Below are 18,379 nucleotides of genomic sequence, written 5' to 3' on the forward strand. Positions count from 1 at the left end.
ACATGGTATAAAAAAATAAAATCCTTAATATAAAATCTTCGTATTCTAAATTTCCAGAGAATTCCCATGACGTGAATTGAATGTGCTCTGTCTGGTGATCTCTGTCGCTAAGGTTGGCTCAAGAGGTAGCCAGTTAAAGAATCACTTAGTGATTAATGAGTGGGTCAGGGAGCACGTATATTACGAAGGATTTAACGTGCTACTTTAGTTACGATGGATTTTGGGAAACATTCGTAAATTAACGATAGATCTTAATATCGAGTTTACGATGTTCTTAGCGCCACGATGCTTTCGGGAAACTCACCCCAGAGTGCTTACTTAGCCTTATTATTATTAGTTATTGCTATGCATAGGTTACCTAACCTCTATTGGTATTCCAGAGCACTGAAAAGGCTGTTCAACAGTTATTTTTTTCCTTTGTGAGATTATTAAATTTAAGCACAAAGTCATCAGACACATAGTTTGAGCATTTCACAAGGTTATGTTTTCTTGTTAACACTGCCCACTCCTGACAGCCTGAGTAATTCACTCTGCTACGTTAAGACAAAGGACTTTGAGGTAGAAGAATCTGTGACAGGCTGAACTGTGAGACGGTATTGAAAACGTAGCAGGAGAGAGAAAAGATCAAGCAGAGAAGGTAAAGAACAAAACGGATTACAAAGGCAACCAGTAATTAATTAATAAGAAAAAACACAATATTGTATGTAGTGCCTTTAAAAGTTGCATCTCAGAGCAATTTTTAGTAGGTGTAAAATAATGTTTGGCGCACAGCAGGAGAAGGCCCATAGATTGTACACAGGGGACACGGAAAAGACCAGAGTCAGATTAAAGAAGTCTGCGAGGTAGGGAGTAGACAGATAATGAGTAATTAGGAATTGACGAGCAAAGCCATGTTGAACCGTATAGCTGATAATCAGGATTATTGAAGTTCACTCGAAATGTGAAAGGAAGCCAGTGCAAGGACTCCAGGACAGGAGTAATGTGATCACTTGCACACAGCCTGGTCAGGATTCAGGCTGCTGAATTCAGTACCTGTTGGACTATGTTTGGTCTTGATTTACTGCCTGATTACCTTTAGTGAATAGGGCGTTGCAATAAGAAATTCTAGATAAGACAAACGTAACTTTTACATTACTGTCACTATCGAAATGACTTAAATAAGTGTGTTAATTGGATAGATGTTTTATAACATATGTAACGAACAGTTCTTTCCGGACCCTATGCGGACGACACAATCCGACGAAGTGGGGGAACACTGGGGAAACGTCATGCAGGAAAACGGGGCTGAAGACAGGGGGGCGTGTCCAAGGTGCGCTGGTGCACGGGGGAGGTGTGGCCGAGGCGAACAATCCAAGAGTAATCCTTAGGGAATATCCAAAAACACACGAGTAAGTCCAAAACCAGAAGATCCATCAGAACAAGATAAAAACCACGAAGACCGGGTCGGAACCGGCGGACAGGGACAAGGAACAGGGGTTAAAACCTTAACGGGACCAGGCGCTTCCTGGTCCCGGACTCGCACGATATGGAAATCAGAGCAGAGCCAGGAAGAGCGTCAGCGCCTGGCTTTTAAGGTGGGCAGGGAATGGGAAACAGGTGCAGGGAATGAAGTCTTTAGTGAAAGGGCTGGAGCACCCTTAAGGAGGGGGGACTATAGTCGTGACAATATATATATAGATACAATTACATTCATAGTATTGCCAGTACTAATCTTTGAATTAAGTCTCACACATATCATAACAGAGCCGTTGCTGTACCTTAGAGATGTGTCCATTTTATTTGGACACTAAACTGCAGTTGTGTGAAAACTGTAGTTGGGCGAATGTCGTGAATAGAGCTCACATGTATGATATTACTATATGGAAAAGTAAAATGAAACGTAGAACGAACTGGCTGCTCTTGTAAACAGTGAAGAGAGTCCATTTGTGCCGGTTTGAAATATCAAATTACGAGACATATGCTAAATTTGCAAAGCTAACGATCCCCTCATTATGATCTGCTGTGAAAATAATCTCCCTTTTAAACTCTGTGAGTGTGAGCGTTTACAGAACACGAGTCGATCCGACTGGCGCACTGCTACTGAAACACCACCAGACACTTACTAATCCGGGTGCATGCTATTAAACCAGATATCCAGGTGGGGCTGCACACTGGGGGTGGAGGGGATCCCCATTACCTGTAAAGCGCTTTGAGTGGAGTGTCCGGAAAATCGCTATGCAAGTGTTAGCAATTATTAATAATAATCATATAATAAGAATAATTAGGATATCAGGTGAAATATTCAAACAGGCTTCTAATTTTTTCAGATTATTTTTTCGGAAATCTTTAGTCACGTCCTATGTTTCCACTTTTTTTATTTTTCACCATATACAACATAGAGTCCCCTTTCACATAGAAGACACATTTATAAAAAACAGTCGTCTCCAAAAAACAATCACAGATATTCACATTGTCTCTCCCCCTGACTCGAGATACCCAGACCCGCTTTTGTGTAAATGAGTAAAACACCGTCACCGAGTGTGTTAAAGGGCGAGGCGGACGATATTTTCAGTTGCTCCTCGTTACACACAGTATTTCTTCGATATGTTTCCCGTTTCTTTTGGACTCTGGTCTTATCCTGGAAAACACACACAGAAATCGATTTTAGGATCTTTGGTGTAACACTTCAACATTCATCTCACAGCCTAATCATTAGATCTGTGTCGTGAGAATGAGCAACAGTTTGCCAGTCGGAATGATTTATTTACAGGAAAGATCTAAAAACATTATTCCGTCTGTGTCTTTTGAAAATCTGCCCAGATTTAGGAAAAGGGAAAACGCTTTATTAAGATACTCCGACGGCGCCGAAAGGCAAGCGAACATAACAGCTTTTCACTTTAATGTGATACAGGCGGAAGCATGCAGCCTGCGTTTTTAATATCCTAATAATTTTTCAGAGTGGGAAGTTTTCGTTAGAGCTGCTATCTGATCAGAGACAATCGTCATTAGTTTCATCAGCAAAAGTCGTAAGGGCGGCAGGATATTTAATTTGTCTTTCAAGTTCATCTTCATTAGGACATAAATACTCCTCCTGTTTTCTTTTTAAACCATATTTCTTTTAATGAAAAGAAATGGAAGGAAAAACGTTATCCTTTGCATATTTTAGGTTAAACACAGCAACATGTTTCATACGCAGAAACATGACCTTCCAAAAGCACGATTACTAGCAACCGGCTTGAACAGACTTGGGGCTAATACGTCAGTCTTTTTCTACTGTACGTTCGTTGGCCTCACATAATCATTGCAGGGGAAATATTAACAAAATAAACTAAAATAGAGATTTTCCCTACATGCAGTTTTAAAAATAAGGGTTCCATAGACGGGTTTTGGCTCAGACGCTGATAACGATGACTGAAATGTTCATTAGAGGTGGTTACCTGTCTGTAACAGGTTATACAGAGTTCACCTCTTTATTCATCATCGATTAAATTCTGCAGCTTCCTCGGTGACTCGGACTTATTTTCTTCACCTAATTATCGGTATCTCCGCCTTACGACAATGCAACAACCAAGAAATCATTAAATTAAGACAAATGGTTAAAATAGAGGAAATTCCTAGTGTGACCGTGAGCACTCCAAACTTGCAATTTATAAATGTCCTAATGTACAATTAAAATTAATTGCCTGCAGTGTTAAAGTTTATTTTTTAATGAAATTGCCACATTTCACGGAAACAAAAAGAGCCAGATAGCAGCAGTAATTAGTCATGTCAAATCATGCTTTGTCGTTTACAAGAGCAAGAACAACGACACCACCTCCTGAGAAAGTTCAACCCAATTAAGAGATAAGAGGAAAGAGATCACGACGGAGAATACATTTCTCATAGTCTGATATTTGATTCTTCCGACTGGCGCTGTCAAATATACTTCATTCCTTTAGATTTGATACAGTTCGTACCTTTTTCTCAGTGCAGGGCAGACTCTCCCCCACACCGTCTTCAGCACAGCCTCCCTGAGAGCGGGGCTCCCCCAGATGTACAGTCCGGGGGTACAGGTTGAAGTTAACCTTATTATCAAACTAAGAGGATCATGGGCGTTATTCTTGAACATGTATGTGGTCTTGGTAATTTCAAGCAATAGAGTACAGTAAAAGTAAGGACACCAGAGCGCCAGGAAGCAGACTACCACCACGATGATGAGTCTCAGGGACTCTTTCTTGCTGTCTCTCTCTGGACCCGGCGGCTCGCGAGCAATCTGGTATTTAGCGATGAGGTACAGTTTCACGTTCATCAGCACTTTCGCGATTATTACTGCCTGGATTGTCAAAATACCATAAGCGTTTAGTTTTGCAGCCACCTCGATAGTAACTACGTGTTGTATTGTCAAAAAGAAATAAGTGTAAAACCAACTGAATAAGCAAACTCCTATAACTACAGTCCTGGTTATATAACGACTGTAAGCATAAGGATAAACTACAGCAAGGAATCGGTCCAACTGTGCAAACAAGATCGTAAATAGGTTAACACCCAGTAGCGAAGACACTATGTAATAGGTTCCATTTTTGGACGGATAGCCCTCCTTCACATCAAACAGTCCGATGTAGTAACCGCCTAACCCATATAATGTGTCAGTTATGCTGGTGTTCAGCATGAAAATAAACCTGTTTTGAGATCGAAGTGACTTTTTACAAAGAATGCCCAACACAACCGAGCCAGCCACGAGAACAGAGCTGGTAGAGATCAGGAAGCTGGTTATAAAAATGAAATAATCTGCAGTTTCCAGAAAATCCACCGCTAACGGCACAGTCAGGTTCAGCGCAATCATCGCGCAGTAAAGTGAGAGTCTGGACCTGCGGCGCTTGACTTTTAATGTGCGAAACTGTCTCAGCAGCAGATTATCCGCATTAACAAACTCACAGCTCATCTGGGGTTTAGGAACTCCCGAGAATAATTAGCTTCAGATGGTAAAATCATGAAGCAGTTCGCATTTGTCACGGAAGTCTAGGAGGTGGATTCCCACCAGAATCCCTTTTTTTTACCAGGGATTTCTTACATTATTACTAATAAACGAACATGATTACAGAACCACGTGAGCTGAAATCAGTACTGCGTTGTAGTGAGAAGAAACTCTTAATGCACGTTTTTATTTTTATTAACGTACAATTGACTTCCTATTGACTGTGATGAGCACAGGTTGTTGAGTCCACGCGTATAAGATGAAAACTCAGTAAATGCAGGTTGTGTGCAGCTCTGTAAATGTGGATTCTCGTTTTTATATAATTATATAAATGAGGATCATTTTATTTGTAGTGTTTTTCAAGCAATGGAGAGCTCTTAACAATGCACACCCATGGCACAACAGAAAGAGAACCCGAATGGGGAATCAAGATTAAGACGGAAAGGCACATTATTTTTTAGGTTAAGTAAATTAGGTTTCATTTTTAGGTAAATTAAATTCAAGGTTTTAGTATTTTAGTCGGGTCTTCAAAATCTCGCACAGGCGAACAGAATTATTCTAACCTTAGACGTGCTTCACTCGTGTAGTAGTAAAAGCTTAGTCATTTTCAGGCTGATCATTTTCGGTTTTACGTAAGCGGAATAACCGTATTGACCACTCTCAATTTAACAGGGAGCGCAGGACCAGCTGTATTCTAAGGAAATTACCTCTGTGGTGCCTTTGACGATCACCGGGTTAGTAACACGTTACTCTAGTTTACTCCCGGAGTAAAATCTGTTGTTATTTCACCGTCAGCAGAGCTGGAGTCCTTTCTCGTGTTTGTGATAAAATCCTATTTTTTGTGTGAGGTTCCTTGGATTGATTCTCATACAGCGCATGTTACTAAATTTTGTTTCAAATGGGAAAAAAAAACTATAACCCAGCCAGTCTATTCTGACAAGTAACAGGTGCAGCATCAAGGCGGGATAAGCCCTGGATGGGACACTAGTCCAGCAAAGAACAGACACAGGCTCAGACACACTCACACTCACACCAGGAAAAATGTTTTCCAGAAGCCAAGTACACTTTCAGCATGCCTGTGGACTGTGGGAGGGAAACTGGAGCACCCAGAGGGAACTCATACAAACACAGTGAGAACATACAGACCCCACACAGATAGCAGACCCCACTCTGGATTGAACCCAGGGCCCTAGACACTGGCTGGGAGGCAGCAATCTAACAACTGCACCACCATGTCACCTCTTTTAAATTCCTTTTTTTCTGGTTTATAAAGCTTAAAGCAGCCTTGTGCTTCTGTGTTTCAGTTACCTTCTCAGTTCCCAAGGACTAAGCACTGCAATAGGCACCCACAGCTCTCATGTCTTTTCCTAAGACCAGAGGTCAAACTCCAGTCAGACAGAGGGCTTGACTTTCCAAAGTTGCTGAAACTTCTATCCCAGATTGAAGCCATGGTTTAGATTTTTATTTTAATTTGCCTGTTTTAGAGGTGCTTTTAAGTGCCTGGAGGAATGTGTATACCTTTGTATTTCAGTGACCTCCCTCCTCACAGTCTTATCGGTGCCAGCAGCCATATCGCCCTGCAACTCACAGCTGGCAGCCCACTGAAACTAGGCAGGTGTGAGCCTGGTCAGTACCTGGATGGGAGACCTCCTGGGAAAAACTAAGGTTGCTGCTGGAAGAGGTGTTAGTGGGGCCAGCAGGGGGTGCTCACCCTGCGGTCCATGAGGGTCCTAATGCCCCAGTATAGTGATGTAAAACTGAGGTCCTGACTCTCTGTGGTCTTTAAAAATCCCAGGGCGTTTCTCGACAAGAGTAGGGGTGTAACACCATTGACCCTTACCAATCACGGCCTCCTAATAATCCCCATCTATGAATTGGCTACATTACTCTGCTCTCCTCCCCACTGATAGCTGATATGTGTTGAGCGTTCTGGTGCACTATGGCTGCCGTCGCATCATCCAGGTGGGGCTGCACATTGGTGGTGGTGGAGGGGATCCCCATTACCTGTAAAGCGCTTTGAGTGGAGTGTCCAGAAAAGCGCTATATAAGTGTAACCAATTATTATTATGAAACTCTTGCAACTGCAATTGTGGGGAGAATAGAGGCCTCAACTGCTACAAGGCTGATGATTAAAACTTCATTCTTTAAGGAAAAAAATCATTTTTATCAGATGTTGCAGATGCACTAATGCAGCCCTTAAGGGTGATGAACGCATGTTTAAGTCATTCATTTTATACCTACTTTTATGCTGTTATATAAATCATGAATATATATTAATTGGAGGACAAATGACAACATCCAAGTATTCAGTGAGTGTACAGAAGTGTGTTTGAGCTTCTAGTCATAGTCAGCTGTGGCTCAACCCCTGGGCTGAGGGGGAGCCTCTTGGCAATGGAGCAAGCAGGCCCAGTGCTCCTACAGACTGAGGACAGCCAAGGGCCAGCTGCACAGGTGGAGACTGTGTGGAGAAGGGTTGCAGAAGGTGACTGCAAAGGGCAAAGACTTATGGTCTTTATACCTTTTCTTTAAGGTAGGAAATGACATCAGAAATTATTACAAGTTAGAGCAGCTGAGATGAAATTGAGATGAACATCTCTCATCACCCCTCCTGAACATTTGTTCTACAGATTATTTTGGCTTGCATTTGATACATGGAAGACCAGTCAGATGAAAGAAGTCTGCGAGGTGGGGAGTAGACAGATAAGTCAGATAGGTACTGAGGTGCCCAGCCATGTAGAGCCTTATAGCTGATCATGAGGAACATTGAAGTTCACTCGAAATGTGCAAGGACTCCAGGACAGGAGTGATGCCATCACTTGCACACAGCCTGGTCAAGATTCAGGCGGCTGAATTCAGTACCTGTATGACTTTGTTTAATCTGGGTTTACATACACTACCTTCAGCGAATAGGGCGTTGGAGTAAGAAATTCTAGGACAGACAAATGTAATGTTTTAGTTACTGTCACTATTGAAATGACTTTAAGCGCTGGTTAATTGGATGGATGTTTTACCTTGTAATTTAGGTTTTCAGTAAATAGTGTAAGAACGGGAATAAGATAAAAAAAATTCTCCTAAAATACATTTTATGACTTCTGAAAGTTTCAGTAGTCTGCATTTAACGACAAACGTTCTTAAAAATAGAACACAAGGGTTTTATTGTCTAATAGATTTTGGGAAAACGCCTATTTGAACTTCACCGGGTGTGTCTTTTGTTGAAATGTTTTTCATCGTGATTAGCATGATATTTTCAATTCCTTCTCGTTCAGCTCGGGATTTCTTCGAAATATTTGCCGTTTCTTTTTGTCTGGCCAGATCCTGGAAAACACACCACAGATCTAAAAATATTCCTCCTCTGTAACACTTCAAACATTATCTTTCAGTCGAATTATGAGGTGTCAGTCGTGAGAAAGAGCATTTCAACACTTAAACAGCCGGAATGAATACTTTATTGTTCTGAAAACGTTCTGTTTCAGAACGTGAATATCAGAATAGCTTTAGTAAAATAATAGGATTTTTTTAATACATTAAAAACAGTATATAATTTATTGCGAGTACTGATCCATGAATCAAACAGCAAAACAGCCGTTCCTGTACTTAGAGATGTGTCCGTTTTATTGTGACGCTAAACAGCAGTGTTGTGAATACTGTAGCTGGGCGAATGTCGTGAATAGAGCTCACATGTATGATATTTCTATATGGAAAAGTAAAATGATACGTAGAACGAACTGGCTGCTCTTGTAATCAGTGAAGAGAGTCCATTTGTGCCGGTGTGACATATAAAACCACGAGACATATGCTAAATTTGCTAAGCTAACGATCCCCTCATTATGATCTGCGGTGAAAATAATCTCCCTTTTAAACTCTGTGAGTGTGAGCGTTTACAGAACACGAGTCGATCTGGCTGGAGCACTGCTACTGAAACACCACCAGACACTTACTAATCCGGATGCATGCTATTAAACCAGACATCCAGGTGGGGCTGCACACTGGGGTGGAGGGGATCCCCATTACCTGTAAAGCGCTTTGAGTGGAGTGTCCGAAAAAGCGTAAGCAATTATTATTAATAATAATCAGTATACCAAGTGAAATATTGAAATAGGCTTATTTTTTCTATTATACTTTGGTATATCTTTAGTCACATCCTACGTTTTACTTTTTTATTTTTCACCATAAACAACATAGAGTCCCCTTTCACATAGACACATTAATAAAAACAGTCGTCTCAATAAAACAATCTCAAATACTCACACTGTCTCCCCCCTCCCGAAAGAAAACTGGGTGGAGACGGTTTCTGACTCGAGATACCCCAGACCCGCTGCTTCTTTTTGTGAAAAAGAGTAAAACACCGTCACCGAGTGTGTTAAAGGGCGAGGCGGACGATATTTTCAGTTGCTCCTCGTTACACACAGTATTTCTTCGATATGTTTCCCGTTTCTTTTGGACTCTGGTCTTATCCTGGAAAACACACACAGAAATCGATTTTAGGATCTTTGGTGTAACACTTCAACATTCATCTTACAGCCTAATCATTAGATCTGTGTCGTGAGAATGAGCAACAGTTTGCCAGTCGGAATGATTTCTTTACAGGAAAGATCTAAAAACATTATTCCGTCTGTGTCTTTTGAAAATCTGCCCAGACGTAGGAAATGGGAGAATGCTTTATTAAGATACTCCGACGGCTTCGAAGGGCAAGCGAACATAACAGATTTTCACTTTAATGTGATACAGATGAAAGCCTGCAGCTTGCGATATTATTTAATATGCTAATAATTTCTCAGAGTAGGAAGTTTTCGTTAGATCTGCTATCTTACATAACCTAACATCACTTTATTAGCCCTATACTGTACAATTTCTTGCATCAGGAATTCGTCTTTACGCATACCCCAGCTTGCTCTCCATGAGACGCACAGACAGGGAGAGAAGCTGGGGGTCAGAGCGCAGGGTCAGCCATTGCACAGCGCCCCTGGAGCAGGTGGGGTTAAGGGCCTTGCTCAGTGGCCCAACAGAGTAGGATTCCTCTGCCGGCGGCAGGATTTTAGCCGGCAAACTTCCAGCCACAGGCGAAGATCCTGAGCCATATAGCCACCACTCCGCCTCAGATCAGAGACAACCTTTTGTTATTAGTTTCTTCAGCAAAAGTCCTAAGGACGGCAGGATATTTAATTTGTCTTTCAAGTTCATCTTCATTAGGACAAACATTTTTCATTTGAAACCATATTTCTTTTAATGAAAAGAAATAAAAGGAAGGAAAACGTTATCCGTTGCATATTTTAGGTTAAACACAGCAACATGTTTCATACGCAAAAACATGACCTTCCAAAAGCACGATTACTAGCAACCGGTTTGAACAGACTTGGGGTTAATGCGTCAGTCTTTTTCTACTGTACGTTCGTTGGCCTCACATAATCATTGCAGGGGAAATATTAACAAAATAAACTAAAATAGATATTTTCCCTACATGCAGTTTTAAAAATTAGGTTTCCAGGCAGAAAGATTTGATAAACGGATTTTGGCTCAGACGCTGATAACGATGACTGAAATGTTCATTAGAGGTGGTTACCTGTCTGTTACAGGTTATACAGAGTTCACCTCTTTATTCATCATCGATTAAATTCCGCAGCTTCCTCGGTGACTCGGACTTATTTTCTTCACCTAATTATCGGTATCTCCGCCTTACGACAACGCAACAGCCAAGAAATCATGAAACTAAGACAAATGGTTAAAACAGAGGAAATTCCTAGTGTGACCGTGATCATTCCAAACTTGCAATTCATAAATGTCCTAATGTACAAATAAAATTAATTGCTTGCAGTGTAAAAGTTTATTTTTTAATAAAATTGCTACATTTCACGGAAACAAAAAGAGCCAGATAGCAGCAGTAATTAGTCATGTCAGATCATGCTTTGTCGTTTACAAGAGCAAGAACAACGACACCACCTCCTGAGAAAGTTCCACCCAATTAAGAGATAAGAGGAAAGAGATCACGACGGAGAAGACATTTCTCATAGTCTGATATTTCATTCTACCGACTGGCGCTGTCAAATATACTTCATTCCTTTAGATTTCATACAGTTCGTACCTTTTTCTCAGTGGAGGACAGACTCTCCCCCACACCGTCTTCAGCACAGCCTCCCTGAGAGCGGGGCTCCCCCAGATGTACAGTCCGGGGGTACAAGTTGAAGTGAACCTTATCATCAAACTAAAAGGATTGTAGGCGTTATTCTTGAACATGTATCTGGTTTTGGTAATTTCAATCACTAGAGTACAGTAAAAGTAAGGACACCAGAGCGCCAGGAAGCAGACTACCACCACGATGATGAGTCTCAGGGACTCTTTCTTGCTGTCTCTCTCTGGACCCGGCGGCTCGCGAGCAATCTGGTATTTAGCGATGAGGTACAGTTTCACGTTCATCAGCACTTTCGCGATTATTATTGCCTGGATCGTCAAAATACCATAAGCGTTTAGTTTTGCAGCCACCTCGATAGTAACTACGTGTTGTATTGTCAAAGTGAAATAAGTGTAAAACCAACAGAATAAGCAAACTCCTATAACTACAGTCCTGGTTACATAACGACTGTAAGCATAAGGATAAACTACAGCAAGGAATCGGTCCAACTGTGCAAACAAGATCGTTAATAGGTTAACACCCAGTAGCGAAGGCACTATGTAATAGGTTCCATTTTTGGACGGATAGCCCTCCTTCACATCAAACAGTCCGATGTAGTAACCGCCTATCCCAAATAATGTGTCACTTACACTGGTGTTCAGCATGAAAATAAACCTGTTTTGACCTCGAAGTGACTTTTTACAAAGAATGCCCAACACAACCGAGCCAGCCACGAGAACAGAGCTGGTAGAGATCAGGAAGCTGGTTATAAAAATGAAATAATCTGCAGTTTCCAGGAAATCCACCGCTAACGGCACAGTCAGGTTCAGCGCAATCATCGCGCAGTAAAGTGAGAGTCTGGACCTGCGGCGCTTGACTTTTAATGTGCGAAACTGTCTCAGCAGCAGATTATCCGCATTAACAAACTCACAGCTCATCTGGGGTTTAGGATCTCCCGAGTATAATTAGCTTCACATGGTAAAATCATGAAGCAGTTCGCATTTGTCACGGAAGTCTAGGAGGTGGATTCCCACTAGAATCGCTATTTTTACCAGGGATTTCTTACATTATTACTAATAAACGAACAGATGATTACTGACCCACGTGAGCTGAAATCAGGTATTTTTTATTAAGGTACAATTGGCATCCCATTGACCGTGATAAGAACAGGTTGTTGTGTGCACACGTATTAAATCAAAGTCAATAAATGCAGGTTGTGTGCTGTTCTGTAAATGTGGATTAGAATCAGTTCAGACCTTAACCTCAGACGTGCTTTACTCGTCTAGTAAATCCTTACAGTTATTTTGAGGCTGATCATTTTGGGTCTTTTACGTAAGCTGAATAACCTGATTGACCACTCTAAATTTAACAGAGAACACAGGAGAAGTTGTGTTCTAAGGAAATTACCTCTGTGGTGCCTTTGACGATAATCGAGTTAGTAACACGTTACTCTAGTTTACTCCCGGAGGAAAATCTGTTATTATTTCACCAGCAGAGCGGGAGTCCTTATTCGTGTTCTTGATAAAATCCTATTTTTTGTGTGAGGCTTCTTGGATTGTTTCTCATACAGCGCATGTTACTTCATTTTGTTTCAAATGGGAAAAAAAACTATAACACAGCCAGTCGAGCTGTCGATCCAGCTCCACTGCCATGTCTGAACAATAGATGGGAACATAAGACAGTGTGTTCTGAACCATTTCCTCTGAATCAGTAACTATCAGGACAAGGTGAATGTATGAGGTGAATTATACAGTATTGTCGCGTCTGTACCTTTAGAATTTTTTAGTGAACTTTGTAAAGAATTTCCTGAAGTTGTGAGGCCTTATATCGCTCAGTGTGGTTGTCTTTTTGCACCTTTGTCAGTTTCCAAGTTGTCTTTTGCATAATATAGAAATATCACGGTTGTGACCTCTGGCAGAAAAATGTTGTAACGCTAACGGCCGACAGGTACTTTGTAAGAACCGGCTTACCAGAGCAGGTGTCGCCACCGCCCTTCCCTGTTATAGCAGGACTACAGCTACAGGGCTGTAGAGAGATTTTTTGGCTCACCGAGCTGGGTCCCTGCTGAGTGACGCGGGAGTCCCGGGTTCGAGCCCCTGACGGTGGGGGGCCGACCTAATGCGGCAAGGGCGCCCGCCTAACCCCCGTCGCGTTACAATATGAATTTAAGAATAGTGTAAACATTTTGTAGATGTTTTCAAATTCAGTTTAAAAACCTTATTTATCGAAATACTTGGCTAAGAATATTTTAACCTAATTTATAGAATAAATTGGATCAGGAACGTGATCCGGTGGGGTTCCACCTTTCACAACTCAGGTGATCTGCCTTTCAATTGCCTGGTGTCACGTTCGCTACTCCTCCTCTTAAGGGCGCTCCAGCCCTTTCTCATTCTCATTCCCTGCACCTGTTCCTGTTCCCGCCCCCTTTCAGTTCCCCTTTTATAAACCAGACATTGACTTCATTCGGGGCTCTACGTTGAATCCTGTTTCATGTGTGCCCGGGTCCTGCTGCGTCTGGCTCCGTTATGTTTTAAACTTCCTGTTCCTGTTCCCTCCGCCGGTCCCGACCCGGTTCCCGTTTTTAATCTTCTGGATGGATCGCCTGGCCATGGACTTATGCCTGTGTTTTGGATTCCCCGTTTGGATTTCTTCTCGGATTGTTCGCCCCGGACTCACTTCCCCTGGACACCTGCACACCAAGGACACGCCCCTTGTCTCCTGCATGACTTTTTCCAGAATGTTTCCTCACTATTCCGGATTGTGTCATCTGCATATGGCCCGGAAAGAACTGTTCTGGATCCTGGTCCCATCTTGTCCAGGCTCCCTGCTGTCTCCTCCTAATCCAGCCCTCGTTCCTAGTCACTGCCCCAGCCAGCCTGTTGTGGAGCAGGTGAGCCTCTGTTTGTTGAACAGCTTCTGCTGCTCTCCACTTCCTTCCAGTGCTGACTCCTACCCTGGCCTTGGATACTTTCGGGTCACGAGTATCTGAACTGCATCACCTCTAAATTCATCTCTGGCCTGTGTCACCTTGAGCAACATCATCTTTGTGCCATGGCCATAGACAGGGACACTGCTCCCGTCATTTGGATGGGAACTTCACAAGTGAGAAGTGGCCACAGGATCCTGGGCAAGATGTCATGCTGTTATTCCCAGGTCTCATATGTCCCTGGAAGTCCAGACCTGTCCACAGATCTCTGCCAGCTTTCCAGCTCTGTGAAAAAAGCTTGGATTGATATTCTGTCTCTAAGGCTGCTGTCAAACATCTTACCAGGACTGTACCGTGGCTTCTCAGAGATGGTTGTGTCAGCACTGCTGATATGTAATATGTCCCCAATTTTGCCTTTCTTCAGCATCATAGACCAGGATGCTACTGTATTGAATTTTATTCTGGCCCACCCACTCCCTTTCAAGCCCCTGTAGGATCCACTGGCACCCTGTCTACCTTTGTATTTTAGTGACCTCCCTCCTCACAGTCTTATCGGTGCAAGAAACTCTTGCAACTGCAATTGTGGGGAGAATAGAGGCCTCAACTGGTACAAGGCTGATTATTAAAACTTCATTCTTTAAGGAAAAAAATCATTTTTAACAGATGTTGCAGATGCACTAATGCAGCCCTTAAGGGTGATGAACGCATGTTGAAGTCACTCATTTTATACCTACTTTTATCCTGTTATATAAATCATGAATATATATTAATTGGAGGACAAATGACAACATCCAAGAATTCAGTGAGTGTACAGAAGTGTGTTTGAGCTTCTAGTCATAGTCAGCTGTGGCTCAACCCCTGGGCTGAGGTGGAGCCTCTTGGCAATGGAGCAAGCAGGCCCAGTGCTCCTACAGACTGAGGACAGCCAAGGGCCAGCTGCACAGGTGGAGACTGTGTGGAGAAGGTTTGCAGAAGGTGACTGCAAAGGGCAAAGACTTATGGTCTTTATACCTTTTCTTTAAGGTAGGGAATGACATCAGAAATTATTACAAGTTAGAGCAGCTGAGATGAAATTGAGATGAACATCTCTCATCACCCCTCCTGCACCTTTTTTCTACGGATTATTTTGGCTTGCATTTGAATCAGTAAAGCTCGATGCGGTCAGTCAGATGATGGAGAGTCCCTATGTCACCTCTAAGTCTGGGGTTCCTTGATTTTGTTTTTTTTTTTTTTTAGTCTAAGCACAAGTTTTGAAAACTCAGCTAAGCACATATTTCATCAGATCTGACTCAAATCATGTTTTATGTCCTTTGATGTACAGTATGGCACATTATATGCATTGTTTGGTCTTTAAAAGTAATTTTGTTGTTTCATGAATATTTTAAATTCTGTTAATATTATTTGCTTTGTGATGCTTTCTTAGAAAGGTCCTGTTTTCATTTAAGATCTGTTTGTCTCATTCTGAATTATAAATCATTTTAATGTGTTGATGGCAGAAACCCTAAATAAAGCCGAAAACCACAGATGGTGTAATCAAGAAAAAAATGACACCTTTCTGATATGACATCTAGACTCTGTAAATAAGTACATTCATCTTATTAATAACATGTGCATATCTCTTGTCTGGTCTTCTGAAGGTGGAACCACATATTAAAGAGTCCGTAAGTTACCTTATTATTATTGTTGTTTTTCATAAGCTTTATAACAGTTTTTCCTATCCCAAAACATTGAAAATGCAGTTCTACATTTTGTGCCTTTGTGAGCGTATTAAATTCTAGCACAGAGAAGGATATCAGTAAACATATATTCTGAGTATTTCACAAGGTTATGTTTTCTTGTTAACACTGTCCACCCCTGACAGAAATGGACTCTGCTACATTAAGACAATAAAGTGCTTTGAGGTAACAGAAGAATCTTTGAGACTCTGAACTTTTAGATACATTAGGAGTGAGAAAAGACAAGGCAGAAAGGGTACAGTATAAAACATAATATGAAGGAATAAATTTCACAATAAATAAAAATATATTATGCGTTTATAAGTAGCAAGTCCAAGAACGTGACAGTAGGTGTAAAAAACGTTTGTCGCACAGTAAGAGAAGGCCCAAGATTGTACACAGGGGACATATAGAAGACCAGTCAGATGAAAGAAGTCTGCGAGGTGGGGAGTAGACAGATAAGTCAGATAGGCACTGAGGTGCCCAGCCATGTAGAGCCTTATAGCTGATCATTGAGGAACATTGAAGTTCACTCGAAATGTTAAAGGAAGCCAGTGCAAGGACTCCAGGACAGGAGTAATGCCATCACTTGCACACAGCCTGGTCAAGATTCAGGCAGCTGAATTCAGTACCTGTTGGACGTTGTTCAATCTGGATTTACATACAGGACCTTCAGCGAATAGGGCGTTGGAGTAAGAAATTCTGGAACAGACAAATGTAATGTTTTAGTTACTGTCACTATTGAAATGACTTTAAGTGCTGGTTAATTGGATGGATGTTTTACCTTGTAATTTAGGTTTTCAGTAAATAGTGTAAGAACGGGAATAAGATTAAAAAAAATTCTCCTAAAATACATTTAATGACTTCTGAAAGTTTCAGTAGTCTGCATTTAACAACAAACGTTCTTAAAAATAGAACACAAGGGTTTTATTGTCTAATAGATTTTGTGAAAACGCCTATTTGAACTTCACCGGGTGTGTCTTTTGTTGAAATGTTATTTTCAATTCCTTCTCGTTCCACTCGGGATTTCTTCGAAATATTTGCCGTTTCTTTATGTCTGGCCAGATCCTGGAAAACACACCACAGATCTAAAAATATTCCTCCTCTATAACACTTCAAACATTTCAGTCGAATTATGAGGTGTCAGTCGTGAGAAAGAGCATTTCAACACTTAAACAGCCGGAATGAATACTTTATTGTTCTGAAAACGTTCTGTTTCAGAACGTGAATATCAGAATAGCTTTATTAAAATAACATGATTTTTTTAAAATACATTAAAAACCGTATATAATTTATTGCGAGTACTGATCCATGAATCAAACAGCAAAACAGCCGTTCCTGTACTTAGAGATATGTCCATTTTATTGTGACGCTAAACAGCAGTGTTGTGAATACTGTAGCTGGGCGAATGTCGTGAATAGAGCTCACATGTATGATATTACTATATGGAAAAGTAAAATGGCACGTACAGTAGAACGAACTGGCTGCTCTTGTAATCAGTGAAGAGAGTCCATTTGTGCCGGTGTGACATATCAAATCACGAGACATATGCTAAATTTGCTAAACTAACGATCCCCTCATTATGATCTGCGGTGAAAATAATCTCCCTTTTAAACTCTGTGAGTGTGAGCGTTTACAGAACACGAGTCGATCTGTCTGGAGCACTGCTACTGAAACACCACCAGACACTTACTTATCCGGGTGCATGCTATTAAACCAGACATCCAGGTGGGGCTGCACACTGGGGTGGAGGGGATCCCCATTACCTGTAAAGCGCTTTGAGTGGAGTGTCCGAAAAAGCGTAAGCAATTATTATTAATAATAATCAGTATACCAAGTGAACAGTCGTCTCAATAAAACAATCTCAAATACTCACACTGTCTCCCCCCTCCCGAAAGAAAACTGGGTGGAGACGGTTTCTGACTCGAGATACCCCAGACCCGCTGCTTCTTTTTGTGAAAAAGAGTAAAACACCGTCACCAAGTGTGTTAAAGGGCGAGGCGGACGATATTTTCAGTTGCTCCTCGTTACACACAGCATTTCTTCGATATGTTTCCTGTTTCTTTTGGACTCTGGTCTTATCCTGGAAAACACACACAGAAATCGATTTTAGGATCTTTGGTGTAACACTTCAACATTCATCTTACAGCCTAATCATTAGATCTGTGTCGTGAGAATGAGCAACAGTTTGCCAGTCGGAATGATTTATTTACAGGAAAGATCTAAAAACATTATTCCGTCTGTGTCTTTTGAAAATCTGCCCAGATTTAGGAAAAGGGAAAACGCTTTATTAAGATACTCCGACGGCGCCGAAGGGCAAGCGAACATATCAGCTTTTCACTTTAAGGTGATACAGGCGGAAGCATGCAGCCTGCGTTTTTAATATCCTAATAATTTTTCAGAGTGGGAAGTTTTCGTTAGAGCTGCTATCTGATCAGAGACAATCGTCATTAGTTTCATCAGCAAAAGTCGTAAGGGCGGCAGGATATTTAATTTGTCTTTCAAGTTCATCTTCATTAGGACAAAAATACTCCTCCTGTTTTCTTTTTAAACCATATTTCTTTTAATGAAAAGAAATGGAAGGAAAAACGTTATCCTTTGCATATTTTAGGTTAAACACAGCAACATGTTTCATACGCAGAAACATGACCTTCCAAAAGCACGATTACTAGCAACCGGTTTGAACAGACTTGGGGTTA

The 18,379-nt window shown here is 41.4% G+C and overlaps 1 protein-coding gene across 1 annotated transcript; it reads right to left on the minus strand.

Moving 5' to 3' along the window:
* Positions 1–9,076: 9,076 nt before the first annotated feature.
* On the minus strand, positions 9,077–11,878 carry LOC138224512 (allatostatin-A receptor-like). The gene is made up of 2 exons (XM_069182329.1): positions 11,013–11,878; positions 9,077–9,388 (listed from the first exon to the last, which is right to left on the minus strand). The coding sequence occupies exons 1-2, from the start codon at positions 11,876–11,878 to the stop codon at positions 9,319–9,321; spliced, it is 936 nt and encodes a 311-aa protein (XP_069038430.1). The 3' UTR covers positions 9,077–9,318.
* Positions 11,879–18,379: the final 6,501 nt, after the last annotated feature.

Source organism: Lepisosteus oculatus, chromosome 22 (genome assembly GCF_040954835.1).
Source record: "Lepisosteus oculatus isolate fLepOcu1 chromosome 22, fLepOcu1.hap2, whole genome shotgun sequence".
Classification (NCBI taxonomy): Eukaryota; Metazoa; Chordata; class Actinopteri; order Semionotiformes; family Lepisosteidae; genus Lepisosteus; species Lepisosteus oculatus.

What these genes read in the sequence shown, in the direction of transcription:
- LOC138224512 (XM_069182329.1), bottom strand. Translation starts at nt 11,878, where the DNA reads ATGATTGCGCTGAACCTGACTGTGCCGTTAGCGGTGGATTTCCTGGAA. An exon ending in TGTCCTCCACTGAGAAAAAG is followed by an intron (nt 9,389 to 11,012) that starts GTACGAACTGTA and finishes TGTGTTTTCCAG; the next exon opens with GATAAGACCAGAGTCCAAAA.